Source organism: Nomascus leucogenys, chromosome 7b, assembly GCF_006542625.1.
Source record: "Nomascus leucogenys isolate Asia chromosome 7b, Asia_NLE_v1, whole genome shotgun sequence".
Lineage (NCBI taxonomy): Eukaryota > Metazoa > Chordata > Mammalia > Primates > Hylobatidae > Nomascus > Nomascus leucogenys.
This window is the reverse complement of record NC_044387.1, coordinates 12,680,958-12,695,314: the sequence shown is the minus strand read 5'-3', so window position 1 is coordinate 12,695,314 and position 14,357 is coordinate 12,680,958. Positions and strand designations below refer to the sequence as shown.

General features: G+C 52.0%; 1 protein-coding gene across 2 annotated transcripts in view; it reads left to right on the top strand.

Annotated features, from left to right (window-relative positions):
* Positions 1 to 6,530, top strand: part of SH3BP1 (SH3 domain binding protein 1) — a 32,692-nt gene extending 26,162 nt beyond the window's left edge. For both annotated transcript variants that reach the window (XM_030815600.1, XM_030815598.1), the window contains one exon: positions 5,155 to 6,530. In XM_030815600.1, the coding sequence (XP_030671460.1) occupies positions 5,155 to 5,471 (317 nt within the window). In that variant the 3' untranslated portion in view covers positions 5,472 to 6,530. The remainder of the gene's footprint in view (positions 1 to 5,154) is intronic.
* The last annotated feature ends 7,827 nt before the right edge of the window (positions 6,531 to 14,357 follow it).

Below are 14,357 nucleotides of genomic sequence, written 5' to 3'. Positions count from 1 at the left end.
CCACCCCAATGATGGGTGGGGCAGAATTCTGCCAGCAACTCTCTGGCAGAGTGATAGAGTGTGGGAACCTGAATTTGGCCTTTGTGACACCGACCTCCAGGGCACTCTTCGCTGCTGTCATCCTGCGAGTTCAGCCCTCCAGGGGAGGCAGAAGCAAAAGGAGGCCCCTTCATTGTTGAGGGTTTGAGTCTGACAAGAGCAGGTGGCAGCAGAGGCTAATTGGCAGTGGTCAGTGTATGTGCACAGGTAAATAGCCCAGTCAGTAGACTGGGGCCATGAACAAATCTCTGTCACTCCCTCTCTGTTGGCCACTGATCCAGACAGCCATTGATATTAAATCCTGGGGGTACAGGATGGTATTGAGTGGAGAGAAGTAGACACAGGATTATGGTGGGGTGGTGAGCAGGGCCTAATGCCAGGGGCATCTAGGAAGACTTCCTGGAGGAGGCATGATGCAGGGCAGTGATAATACACCAGGAGATGTAAACCCAGTGTTATGGCATGGCAGAGAGGGATTCCGTAGTCCTTGGCCTCTCCTGGCTGTGCTGCACACCTGCTTGGTATGTGGGCTCACCTCAGCCTCAGTTTCCCTATAAATCTGTGTCGAGGGCGCTCTGGTCAGGGCTCTCAGCGGCAGCAGCTCCTGCCTGCCTTAGGTTAGTTATGCTATGAAAAGTTTTTCCCAGGAGGCCTCAAGGCTCAGGTTAAGGCTGTGGGTTAAGAGGTTCCCCAGGGCTCAGGAAGGCTGGTTGTCAAGGAGCTAGGGAGAAACCAGGCACTGCCCACACCTGCCTTGCAGGCCTCTGTGGAATCCAGATCCCTTTGGTTTCAGTAGCCACCCGGCTGTGCCCACCCATCCTGCTGTCACTCCCACAGCCTAGAGGGGGAGGCAGAGGCTTAACAAATACAGCGCTGCGATCGTGTTTGTGCACAACTTGATGCAGCTTTCAGACGGTGTGGTGTGGTGTGTGTGTGGTGTGGTGTGTGTGGTGTGGTGTGACAATATTAATAAAAGCCCCCATGATGCATATGTCTGAAATAATGCAAATATCTCACCCCCAATTCCTCCTCCCCCGCCCCAGGGACCTCCGAAATTGTGTGTTTATCTTGTCACCACATGACAGCCACTTGAGCTGACAGATAGAAAGGCCTGCTGTCTTAGGAATACGTCATCGGCATAACATGCAGAGCGGTGGATTACAGAGTGGAGGGGAGTGGAATGATGGTGGCCTGGGAGCGATGTTCCCAGATGCCCCTGCTAGGAGGCTCACTTCCCTGAGGTCAGGATCTTTGTAGTATTGACTGCTCTATCCCCTGTGTCTGGCATGTAGTTGGGCGTTAGTAAATATTAGCTGAATGAAGGAAGTGGGACACAGGGCCCAAAGGTGATCAGCTCCATCCTGGTGGGGAAGGACAGAGTTGGGGCCATTCTTGAGCTCAGAAGAACATTTTGGGATGACTCAGTGGAAGCCCTTTCTGTCCCAGAAGGAATTGCTCACCAGCGGAGCACATGGCTTTTATTCTCTCTCATTTTCTTTAATTTTTTTTTTTTTTTTTTTTTGAGACAGAGTCTTGCTCTGTCACCCAGGCTGGAGTGCAGTGGCCTGATGTTGGCTCACTGCAACCTCTGCCTCCCAGGTTCAAGTGATTCTCCTGCCTCAGCCTCCCCAGTAGCTGGGATTACAGGCACCCACCACCACACCCAGCTAATTTTTATTCTCTACCAAGTTCTTAAAACAGGCAGATCATAAGATGTCAGATGGGGGGAGAACTCCCAGGGGTGTTGCCCTGGGCCAGCCTGAAAGCATGAGTTCTGGCCCACCTCGGCCTTGATCTTGTGACCCTGGGAAGTTTCTCTTCCTCATCTGGGGACAGCAGGGCTGAGGAATCTTGCTCTCCCCACCTGTTTTCCCCTTTGTTCCCCTTCCCCATCTTTGCCTTTGGCTTAACTGAGTGGAGTGTTGTCGGCTTTGGGAAGGGAGACAGGAGACCCAGAGCATTTGGGGTCAGACCAGTGGTGCACTGAGAAACATGGAATAGCAGGGAAAGCCATGATTATACCATGTACTGGCTTCTGTGGTGTAAATACTCCCAGTACAGCGGATCTTGAGCTACCAACGTGAAGTCAGTCCTTGAACGTGGGGTCGGGAAGAGATGTGCAGTAGCACACACCTTCATATGGGATTTCCACCATCACAGGTATGGTGGAACCTCAAGAGCAAAAAGAGCAGAGGCTAGTGTGGCTGAATAACTAAGAAATGATGCGTTTTGAGAACTTATTACCTTCGTTTTAAACATTATCATTTAGGCCGGGCACAGTGGCGCATGCCTGTAATCCCAGCACTTTGGGAGGCCGAGGCAGGTGGATCACTTGAGGTCAGGAGTTCGAAACCACCCTGGCCAACATGGAGAAACCCTGTCTTCACTAAAAATACAAAAAGTAGCCGGGTGTGGTGACACGCGCCTGTAATCCCAGCTACTTGGGAGGCTGAGGCAGGAGAATGGCTTGAACCCAGGAGGCAGAGGTTGCTGTGAGCTGAGATCACTCCATTGCACTCCAGCCTGGGTGACAGAGTGAGACTCCATCTCTAAATAAATAAATAAAAGATTATCATGGGCCGAAGTGGCTCACGCCTGTAATCCCAGCACTTTGGGAGGCCGAGGCGGGCAGATCACGAGGTCAGGAGATCGAGACCATCCTGGCTAACACGGTGAAACCCCATCTCTACTAAAAAAATACAAAAAAAAAATTAGCTGGGCATGGTGGCGGGCGCCTGTAGTCCCAGCTACTCGGGAGGCTAAGGCAGGAGAATGGAGTGAACCCGGGAGGTGGAGCTTGCAGTGAGCCGAGATGGTGCCACTGCACTTCAGCCTGGGCAACACAGCAAGACTACGTCTCAAAAAAAAAAAAAAAAGTTATCATATAGTTGTAAGTTTGTAAGCTAACTTTTTTGAGACAGAGTCTCACTCTGTCACCCAGGCTGAAGTGCAGCGGCACGATCACAGCTCACTTTAACCTCAAACTCCTGGGCTCAGGCACTCTTCCTGCCTCAGCCTCCTGAGTAGCTGGGACTACAGGTATATACCACCATACCCCACTATAATCCTGTGTCTACTTCTCTTCACTCAATACCATCCTGTACCCCCAGGATTTAATATCAATGACTGTCTGGGTCAGTGGCCAGCAGAGAGGGAGTGACAGAGATCTGTCCACGCCCCCAGTCTACTCACTGGGCTGTTAACCTGTCCACACACACTGACCACTGCCAATTAGCCTCTGCTGCGACCTGCTCTTGTCTGACTCGAACCCTCCATGATGGAGGGGCCTCCTTTTGCTCCCGCCTCCCCTGCAGGGCCAAATTCGCAAGATGACAGCAGTGAAGAGTGCCCTGGACCGGATGTCAGTGTTACAAAGGCCAGTAATTTTTTTATTTTTTGTAAAGACAGGGTTTCATGGTGCAGGCTGGGCCTTTTATTTATTTATTTATTTATTTATTTTAAATGCAGCTGTGCCTGGAATAAGTTGACTTTTTTTTTTTTTTTTTGAGTCAGAGCCTTGCTCTGATGCCCAGACTGGAATGCTGCAGTGGCGCGATCTCAGCTCACTGCAGCCTCTGCCTCCCGGGCTTAAGTGATTCTCCTGCCCCAGCCTCCCCAATAGTTGGGATTATAGGCGTGTGCCACCGCGCCTGGCTAATTTTTCTGTTTTCAGTAGAGACGGGGTTTTACCATGTTGGCCAGCCTGGTCTTGAACTCCTGACCTCAGCTGATCCGCCTGCCTCAGGCTCCCAAAGTCCTGGGATTACAGGCTTGAGCCACGGCGCCTAGCCAGCTTTTCTTTTTTTTAAAGTTTTTAAATATATATCTATATTTAAGTAGAGATGGGATCTCCCTATGTTGCCCAGGCTGGTCTTGAACTCCTGGGCTCAAGCAGTCCTCCCACCTGTGCTTCCCAAAGTGCTGGGATTACAGGCATGGGCCACTGTACCCAGCCATAAGTTGACTCTTAATAGTACCTTCCTTTAACAACCAGCTCATAAAATTCCTGCATAGGAAACAATCTGTACTCCCAGGTCAGAGCTGGGTTGGACCCACCCGAATGCAAATCCTTTTGCTGCCACTTATGAAGCTGTACAACCCCAGGCAAATTACTTAATGTCCCTGAGCCTTGGCATTCTCATCTGTAAAATGGGCTTCCATAAACACCCAGCACAGGCCAGGCGGTTTAGAATGTGCTTAGTAAATGGTGATTATCATCATTTGTTCAGGGACATTAGCATGAAGGCCAAATGTTCTGGCACAAAGACACGTCTGTGGGACAGGCACAGTGGACTTATTGTGTGAGGCAGGATGGTACTGGGCTGGAAGACAGGACTGTCCTTTAGTTCTAAACAGTCCTCCTATTGTTGGACACTCGGGCGTGTTCCACAGTTTGGCTTATCAGTTACTGTAGCCACAGACGTCTTCCAGCCTGCAGCTTTTTGTCTCCAGCTGGAATTCTCTTCTTGTGATCACCTTCCCCGGGGAGGCAGACTGGGTCAGAGGTGCGAACATTTCTGTGCCCCGCTGTGTTCCAAAGGGGCTGTGCCAGTTTCTGACGCCAGTCACATGAATTCCTGCGGCAGTAACCACAACTGCTATCTGTTAAGTGCTGTTCCATTTACAAAGCACTTGCCCCTGTGTTGCCCAGCGCCCCTTTGGAGGTAGGCGTTACTTGGATTCCGCTTTCGCAGGAGTCTGGAGAAACTCAGGGTGGTTGAGTGGTTTGTCCAAAGGCCCACAGCTGCCAGGGTGAAATCGCGAACCTCCGGCAGGACTGACCGAGCCAGGCCCTGTTTACCTGCAGTAGCTCCATGCATCCTCATAGTACCCACATGAGATAAGTGCCATAGACATCCCCATATTAGAGATGGGAAAACCAAGGCACAGAGAGGTTAGCTAGCCTGCCAAGAACGGTGGAGATGGAGTCCAGATACCGGCATCTGGTTGCCGTCTCTACCCTTAGCCACTGCAGTAAGACTCGGAAGTGGGCTTTCTGGCTTGTGTCAGCAGCTGATCTGACCCCAGCAGAATCCGTCTCCCTGGACTTCCAGTTTCAGAGCCTGACGCTGTCCCTGCCGCCCTCCTGCTGACTGCGTCTCCATCTCCCTACAGGCACTGGGAGCCTGGCCGCTGCGGTGGAGACGGCCTCGGGACGCCAGGCCCTGGTGGTGGGCAAGCCCAGCCCCTACATGTTCGAGTGCATCACGGAGAACTTCAGCATCGACCCCGCACGCACGCTTATGGTGGGTGACCGCCTGGAGACCGACATCCTCTTTGGTCATCGCTGCGGCATGACCACTGTGCTCACACTCACAGGAGTCTCCCGCCTAGAAGAGGCCCAGGCCTACCTAGCGGCCGGCCAGCACGACCTCGTGCCCCATTACTATGTGGAGAGCATCGCAGACTTGACAGAGGGGTTGGAGGACTGAGCCCAGTGCCCCTGCAGCCACAGGCCCACCCCTCCCCACTCCCCGATCCCGTAGGTGGAGGCAATGGGTCACGATCTGTGTTATGCACAACCGGCTCCTTGGCCCAGTTCTGCACCGGGGTGGCGCTGGGACCCGGGGAAGGTTTGAGGGCCCTTGCAACCCCCTCCCAGCAGTGGCTGGGCACTCTTTGCTGCCCCAGAAGCTGGTCCCCTATGGATTCATCTTGGCCCGACCCAGCTAGGTGGCCTTATTTCTTGCCCTGTCACCTTCCCTCCTTGAAATCTGGGCCCTGGTGCCCGCTGAAGATTTCCTCTATCCCTGAGCATTTAGTCTTCTCCCCCTTCCCTGGGGCTTCTAGAGCTCTCTCTGCCCCTCAGGTCCTGGCCCCTGGGTCCTTGTCAACCAGAGGTCTAGGGAACCACAACCCTTATTGTCCTGAGTGGACCAATCCAAAGGCTAAGTGATAGTGACTCATCAATGCTGGGTCCTGCGGGGTACCAGTTTAGGTTTCTACGTAACTGACCCTTTCATGTCCTGGAGCCCAAGTGGACCAATCGGAAGCCTAAGTGACGATGACCCTCGCATGTCCTAGGTCCCTGGGTGGACCCATCCCGACCCCAAGTGATAGTGACCCAGTGGTCTTTTAGATCCTCAGTAGAACAGTCCGGAAGCCTGCGAGACAGTGGCCTCTTGATAATCTGGGTTTCATGGGACCAGCCAGGGGTCCAGGTTTCAGTCAGTAAATAAGAGTGGTCCACGTCCTAAAGACACCCCTCCTCTACAAAGACTTGTGATGCTCTGGGGCTTCTGTGGCCAAGCCCCACCCTTTCCTGGTCATGGTACCCGTACAGTGTTGATGGCCACAGCTCAAAGGGGGGCTTTCGTGTCCTCCTGTGCGGTCAGTGTTTTCAGTACCACCTCTCTTCCGTGCCCACTCTCGGCTATTTACTTATTTATTGTGTGCCAGTGATGGTGGGTGGGGGCTGGGCCTTCCCCGCCACCTCCACCCCTGTTGTGACCTGTCCTTCCGTACTTAATAAAGTGCGCGTGGGAGTGTTCCCCTGTGTTTGAGTCCATGTTTGGGGAGAGAGGACGACCCCCTGCTGGAGCGTGCTCTCCCTGGAGCTGGCCCGCCACATTGTTCCCTGCATGAAATGACCCATTCCCGTTCCTGAGTGTCTTCTGTGTGTAGCGATTCTTTGAGTCAAGAGCGCTTTTTATGTCACTGAGTCTTTGTGTACTGACTGATGTCAGTGCTTTGGGAAACCTGGCATGTTTGAATTACTCATTCCTATACAGCAGGAAACGGGATCAGAAATGTGATGTTAACTTACTTACCAAGGGTGCACAGCTGGACGCTGTACTTGCCTAATGCAGGATTTGAATGTGCATTGGCTGACTGTAGGAAGCTGTAGCCCCTCTCTGCAGACACTGAGAGGGAGACAGGAAGGTGGAGGATGAGGTCTCAACCTCAGGAAGCTCAGGGGAGATGCTCTTTGAGACATCCTCACCCCTGGGATGCTGCCAGTGACGGTCTGCCCTGCTGGCCCCGAGCTCCTCCAGTCAGAGGCTGTGTGTCTCCCTCGTTGCTGCGTCCCCGGGGCCTCATGCAGAGTAGGTGCCCAGCCATGAGCTAGCCGGGGTCCAGGGGCAGCCTGGAAAGGCCCAGAGAAGCCACGAGCTACTTGGGGAGGTGCGGTGGCTGCTGCACAAGCTCAGCTTTGGTCTCCTCATTTGTGAAGTGACCTTGGGACTTCAGGGTCTGGGAAGTCCTCTCCAGTATGATTCTTGGGAAGAGGGGGTGCTTGGCAGAGCCCAGATGCTTCGTGAAGTAGGAGCGAATGTAGTGCAGTTGTGGAGACTCGTGTTCGTTTCAGACACTCAGTTAAGCCGGGCGCGGTGGCTCACACCTGTAATCCCAGCACTTTGGGAGGCCAAGGCGGGTGGATCACAAGGTCAGGAGTTCAAGACCACCCTGGCCAAGGTGGTGAAACCCTGTCTGTACTAAAAATACAAAAATTAGCTGGCCATGGTGGCAGACGCCTGTAATCCTAGGTACTCAGGAGGCTGAGGCAGATAATTGCTTGATCCCGGGAGGCAGAGGTGGCAGTGAGCTGAGATTGCACCACTGCACTCCAACCTGAGCGACACAGACTCCGTCTCAAAAAACAAAACAAACAAAAACAGGCCAGGCACAGTGGTTCACGCCTGTAATCCCAACACTTCGGGAGCCCAAGGCAGGCGGATCACAAGTTTAGGAGTTCAAGACCAGCCTGGCCAACCTGGTGAAACTCCATCTCTACTGAAAATACAAAAATTAGGCCGGGCGCAGTGGCTCACACCTGTAATCCCAACACTTTGGGAGGCCAAGGCGGGCGGATCACAAGATCAGGAGATCAAGACCATCCTGGCTAACACGGTGAAACCCCGTCTCTACTAGAAATACAAAAAATTAGCCGGGCCTGGTGGCGGGCGCCTGTAGTCCCAGCTACTTGGGAGGCTGAGGCGGGAGAATGGCGTGAACCCGGGAGGCGGAGCTTGCAGTGAGCCGAGATTGCGCCACTGCACTCCAGCCTGGGCGACAGAGTAAGACAATGTCTCGGGAAGAAAAAAAAAATTAGCCAGGCGTGGTGCGGTGTGCCTATAGTCCCAGCTACTTGGGAGGCAGGAGAATCGCTTGAAGTTGCAGTGAGCTGAGATCACGCCACTGTACTCCAGGCTGGGCAGCAAAGCAAGACTCCGTCTCAAAAAAAAAAAAAAAAAAAAAAAAAAAAAAAAAAAAAAAGCTCAACATGGCTAAGGCTTAGGGGATTTTGGTCTGCTCCATGAGGTGGTCCGGCACCCTCCAGGTGTATCCTTCCCAGTTCTGAATCCCCAACCAACATCCTAGGGCAGATTCTCATTGGCCTGGCTTGGGTCATAGCCCATCTGGATGGGACACAGCTATTGGTCCATGTGACCCTACCCCCCTTCCCCTTCCCCCTCCACCAGTAAGGAAATGGTTGCCTCCACACAGTCTTGCCTCAGCCTCCCAAAGTGCTGGGATTACAGGTGTGAGCCACCACACCCAGCCTAAGCACAGAATTTTTTTTGTTTTTAAGATAGTTTCTCCCTCCATCACCCAGGCTAGAGTGCAATGGCGCGATCTTGGCTCACTGCAACCTCCGCCTCCCAAGTTCAAGTGATTCTCCTGCTTCAGGCTCCCAAGTAGCTGGGATGACAGATGCCTGCCACCACTCCCAGCTAATGGCACCACGCGCGGCTAATTTTTGTATTTTGAGTAGAGGTGGGGTTTCACCATGTTGGTCAGGCTGGTCTCGAATTCGTGACCTCAAGTGTCCCCCAACTCGGCCTCCCAAAGTGCTGGGATTACAGGCATGAGCCATCTTGCCCTGCCTCTAAGCACTGAGACTCAATGAGTTTAAAGCTTGAGTGTAAACCAATCACAGTAATTTGATTCCTCCGGGTCAGTGATTGGCTAATCTTCTGACCAGTGAAACATGAAGAGAGGTCTGGAATGTTTGCCTCACTTTTTTTTTTTTTTTTTTTTTTTTTTTTTTTTTTTTTTTTTTTTTTGAGACAGAGCCTCTCTGTCACCCAGGCTGGAGTGCAGTGGTGCGATCTTGGCTTACTGCAACCTCCACCTCCCGGGTTCAAGTGATTCTCCTGTCTCGGCCTCCTGAGTAGCTGGGGCTACAGGCACACGCTGCCACGCCCGGCTAATTTTTTTGCTTTTTAATAGAGACGTGGTTTCACCGTGTTGCCCAGGCCAGGCTGGTCTCGAACTCCTGAGCTCAGGCAATCCACTGGCCTCGGACTCCCGAAGTGCTGGGATTACAGGCGTGAGCCACCGTGCCCGGCTGTTTGCCTCACTTTTAAAGGACATAGAGGAGGGAGTCACTTTTCCTGGCTTTGGGTGTGGTGCTGGGAGCCGTTGCAGCCATTCTGTGATCAGGAGTTATGGCTGAGCATTTAACTCAGGTGACCCTGCTGCAGGTAGCAGAGCAGAAAGACGGCAAGAACTTAGTGGGTTTGTTTTTCCCCAACTTGTAATTTAGAAAAGTTTCAAATTAATAGAAAAGGTGCAAGGATAACACAATGAATACCGCTAAATCCTTCACCTAGATTTACCAGTTGTTAATATTTGCCCAGTTTGCTTAACTGCTCTTTATATATGTTTACTTTTTGTTACTGTTTGAGAGATGGTCTCACTCTGTTGCTGAGTCTAGACTGTAGTGGCGCAGTCACAGCTCATTGCAGCCTGGAACTGCTGGGTTCACGTGATCCTCCTGCCTCAGCCTCCTGAGTAGCTAGGAGCACAGGCATATGCCACCACACCCAGCTAATTTTTTTAAAAATTTTGGCCGGGCGCAGTGGCTCACACCTGTAATCCCAGCACTTTGGGAGGCTGAGGCGGGTGGATCACAAGGTCAGGAGATCGAGACCATCGTGGCTAACACGGTGAAACCCGTCTCTACTAAAAATAAAAAAAAAAAAAAATTAGCCGGGCATGGTGGCGGACGCCTGTAATCCCAGTTACTCGGGAGGCTGAGGCAGGAGAATGGCGTGAACCCGGGCGGTGGAGCTTGCAGTGAGCCGAGATCGCGCCACTGCACTCCAGCCTGGGCAACAGAGTGAGACTCCGTCTCAAAAAAAAAAAATTTGCAGAGACGGGGTTTCCCTTTTGTTTTTGTTTTCTTTTAGAGACAGGGTCTCAGTATGTTGCCCAGGCTGGAGTGCAGTGGCTATTCACAGGCAGGATCCCACTGCTGATCATCGTGGGAGTTTTGACCTGCTCTGTTTCCAACCTCGGCCAGTTCACTCCTCCTTAGGCAAACTTGTGGTTGCCTCTCCCAGGAGGTCACCATATTGATGCCAATCTTAGCGCACTACAGCCTGCGATTCCTGGGCTCAAGCAATCTTCCTGCATCAGTCTTCCAAAACGCTGAGATTACAGGCATGAACCACTGTGCCCAGCTTGTTTACATTTTTTAACTGAACCATTTGAGAGTATGTTACAGATGCTAACACAGTTCACCGAAAATTCTTCAGCTTGTATGACCTAAGAGCAAGGACAGCCTACACAGCCACCATCCAGGATTACACGAGAACCTAGATATTTGATGATTTTATTGAGTCACTGAATTAATCTGGTATGGAAACTCCCAACTGCAGAATTTTTTTTTTTTTTTTTGAGGTGGAGTCTTGCTCTGTCGGCCAGGCTGAGTGGCGCGATCTCGGCTCACTGCAAGCTCCACCTCCCGGGTTCACGCCATTCTCCTGCCTCAGCCTCCCGAGTAGCTGGGACTACAGGCGCCCACCACCACGCCCAGCTAACTTTTTGTATTTTTTAGTAGAGACGGGGTTTCACCGTGTTAGCCAGGATGGTCTCGATCTGGCCTCGTGATCCACCCGCCTCAGCCTCCCAAAGTGCTGGGATTACAGGCGTGAGCCACCATGCCCAGCCTTTTTGTTTCGTTTTTAAGACAGGGTCTTGCACTGTTGCCCAAGCTGGAGTGCAGTGGTGCGATCACAGCTCACTGCAACCTGTGCCTCCCAGGCTCAAGTGATCCTCCCACCTCAGCACCCAAGCAGCTGGGACTACAGGCATGCACCATGATGTCCAGCTAATTTTTGTATTTTTAGTAGAGATGGGGTTTCACCACATTGCCGAGGCTGGTCTCAAACTCCTGAGCTCAAGCAATCAGCCCACCTCAGCCTCCCAAAATGCTGGGATTACAGGCATGAGCTACTGCGCCCAGCCTAGACTTCTTATGAAAAAGTTTTCCTGAATTTTAAAGTGATTTCCATTGACTTTTCTATTACTTGCAGCCAAAAACCTTCCTGATACACAGGCCTCAGGCACATCATTAGAAAACATTAAAATCCACTCATATCCCACATTAAATATATATTTTTTGAAGTATGTTTATGCTTTTATTTGAGGGATTATTTGGCAAGCAGGACCTAATTTAGGACGGACTAACCTCTAGGAATACTTGGAAATGCTTTTGAAGTAAGAAGACCCAAGCTACAAAGTTGTTTTCAAGTGTGATGACATTTTTCTTACTACCCAAGTTAATATAAAGTTTGATCACAATAAACATTTATTAATTTCAGCCTTGCAGTTTTAGTATTTTGGAGCCAATACATTTTTTTCTTCAGATCTCAAATGTTTTCTAAGCTTTTTGTTTGTTTGTTTTTTGTTTTTGAGACAGTCTTACTCTGTCACCCAGGCTGGAGTGCAGTGGTGCCATCTCAGCTCACGGCAACCTCCGCCTCCTGGGTTCAAGCAATTCTCCCACCTCAGCTTCCTGAGTAGCTGGGATTACAGGCATGCCCAACATGCCTAGCTAACTTTTTTTGTATTTTCAGTAGAGATGGGGGTTTCACCATGACGACCAGGCTGGTCTCGACCTCTTGGCCTCAAGTGATCCACCTCGGCCTCCCAAAGTGCTGGGATTACAGGCGTGAGCCGCCATGCCTGGCCAGATATTTTCTAAACTCTTTTTTTTTTTTTTTTTGAGACAGAGTCTTGCTCTGTCGCCAGGCTGGAGTGCAGTGGCGCGATCTTGGCAACCTCCGCCTCCCTGATTCAAGCAATTCTCCTGCCTCAGCCTCCCAAGTAGCTGGGACTACAGGCGCACACCACCATGCCCAGCTAATTTTTGTATTTTTAGTTAGAGACAGGGTTTCACCATGTTGGCCAGGATGGTCTCGATCTCTTGACCTCATGATCCACCCGCTTCAGCCTCCCAAAGTGCTGGGATTACAGGTGTGAGCCACCGCACCTGGCCTCTAAACTCTTAAAAAGCTTTTAGATTTCCTTTGTGTCTATAATTATTTTCAAAAGCAAATGCTTACTGGACACAGTGGTTCACACCTGTAATCCTAGCACTTTGGGAAGCCAAGATGGGAGGATCGCTCAAGGCTAGGAGTTAGAGACCAGCCTGGGCAACATAACGAGATCCTGTGTCTCCAAAAATAAAAATAAATTAGCCAAGCACAGTGGTGTGCACCTGTAGTCAGTCCGAGCTCCTCAGGAGGCTGAGTCAGGAGGATTGGTTGAGCCCAGGAGTTTGAGGTTACAGTGAGCTATAATCCACTCCAGCCTGGGTGACAGAGTGAGACCCTGTCTCAAAAGTAAAATAATAAAATATAAAATAAAATGCTAAAAGCATTGTAAAGGCTCAGGCCTGAGTCTGGGAGGGCTATGAATGAAAGGGCCTGGCCTCCACCCAGACCTTACCTGAGAGGAGAGGCGGGGCCCTAACCAAGGGCTGAGGCCTGCAGTCAGAAGAGATACAGACAAGAAGCGGGAAGGCCAATGGCAGGTGTGGAGGGGGCTGTCTGGACAAAGGCTGGGAGGCGAGAATGGATGAGCAGGGTTGAGGGGGCGGGCTTCGGTGCCACCTGGCTGGAAAAGGGCCCAGGTTGCCAGGGGCATCCCCCACCTTCCTAGAGTAGGAGGGAAAAGATAGCTTTTCAAGCCCAGGTATCTTTAGCTCAGCAGATGAAAGAGGGTCGGCCCTAGCTACCTGTGTGACCTTGGTCAAGTGGCCACCCTCTCTGGGTGGTTTCCCCGACATTAAACTGCATCATTAAATGGGGGGAACAGGGCAGACACGGTGTCTCAGGGTTCCTCCCTGCTCTGACTTCTAGGACTCAGGAGCTGGCTGTGACCTCCCCTACCTTCCCTGGCTGGAGCAGCCAGGTTGGCTGCGGGTGTGGATGGCACCTCTGTGGGCTGCCCTCCTCAGCACCGCCAGCTGAAGGAGGTACAGCTTCCCTTTCCCCGCCTCTGCCCCCTGTCCCTGGCACGGCGGGAATGACCAAGCTGGCCTGGATGACTTGTCTAGACCAAGCTGAGCCCATTTCTCACAGCAGCAGCCAAGATCCAGCCTAGGACAAAGGAATTCCAGAGAGCTCACTGCCTCTATTTCAGGACAGTTATAACGTGGGGAGGAGAATCCCTGGGGTGGTGGCCTTAGCCTTGGGGGACGCAGGAGAGAGCACTAACATCGAGCCCCTCCTTAGACATCACTCATGTAATCCTCCAAGCAGTGGCCTTATTCCCACCTTCCAGGCCTGGAAACGGGTTCAGAGAAGCCAAGGACCTCAGCTACAGCTGCAGCCACTCAGCCCCCAAATCAGAACTCACCTCTCGTCTCATCTCCTGATTCTTTTTTTTTTTTTTTTGCAATGGAGTCTTGCTCTGTCGCCCAGGCTGGAGTACAGTGGCACTATCTTGGCTCACTGCAACCTCCACCTCCTGTGTTCAAGCACTTCTCCCTGCCTCAGCCTCCTGAGTAGCTGGGGTTACAGGCACCCGCCACCACACTCAGCTAATTTTTGTATTTTTAGTAGAGATGGGGTTTTGCCATGTTAGCCAGGCTGGTCTCGAACTCCTGTCCTCAGGTGATCCACCCACCTCAGCCTCCCAAAGTGCTGGGATTACAAGCATGAGCCACCGTGCCCGGCCTCTTCTCCTGATTCTAACTGCAGCTTCATTTCCCTGTGCAGAAATTCAACCAAGTTGGCAGACACAAAGTAGGGACGAGGGGAAGATGAGAGGGGAGATCATGAAAGCAAGGCGCCGGGCTCAGGGCCTGGCAAGATAAGTGGGCGCTGCCACTAGGAGGCCCTGAGGACTAGGGGAAGGAGGCCCACGATGCACCTGTGTCCCTGCCTTCCCTCCCCGCCAGGAAAACCACAGCTCTTGTCACAGGGGACACTGGAATCTGGAGAGACTTCTTGCCCCAACCTCGGCAAGAGGAGACTGTTGGGGACCGGTTGGGGATGACGTGTAGACTTCCCAGAGGTGCTGCAAAGACCCGGGGAAGGTAACAGCCTGGGAAGAGACAAGAAGGAAGTGAAAACCTTCTG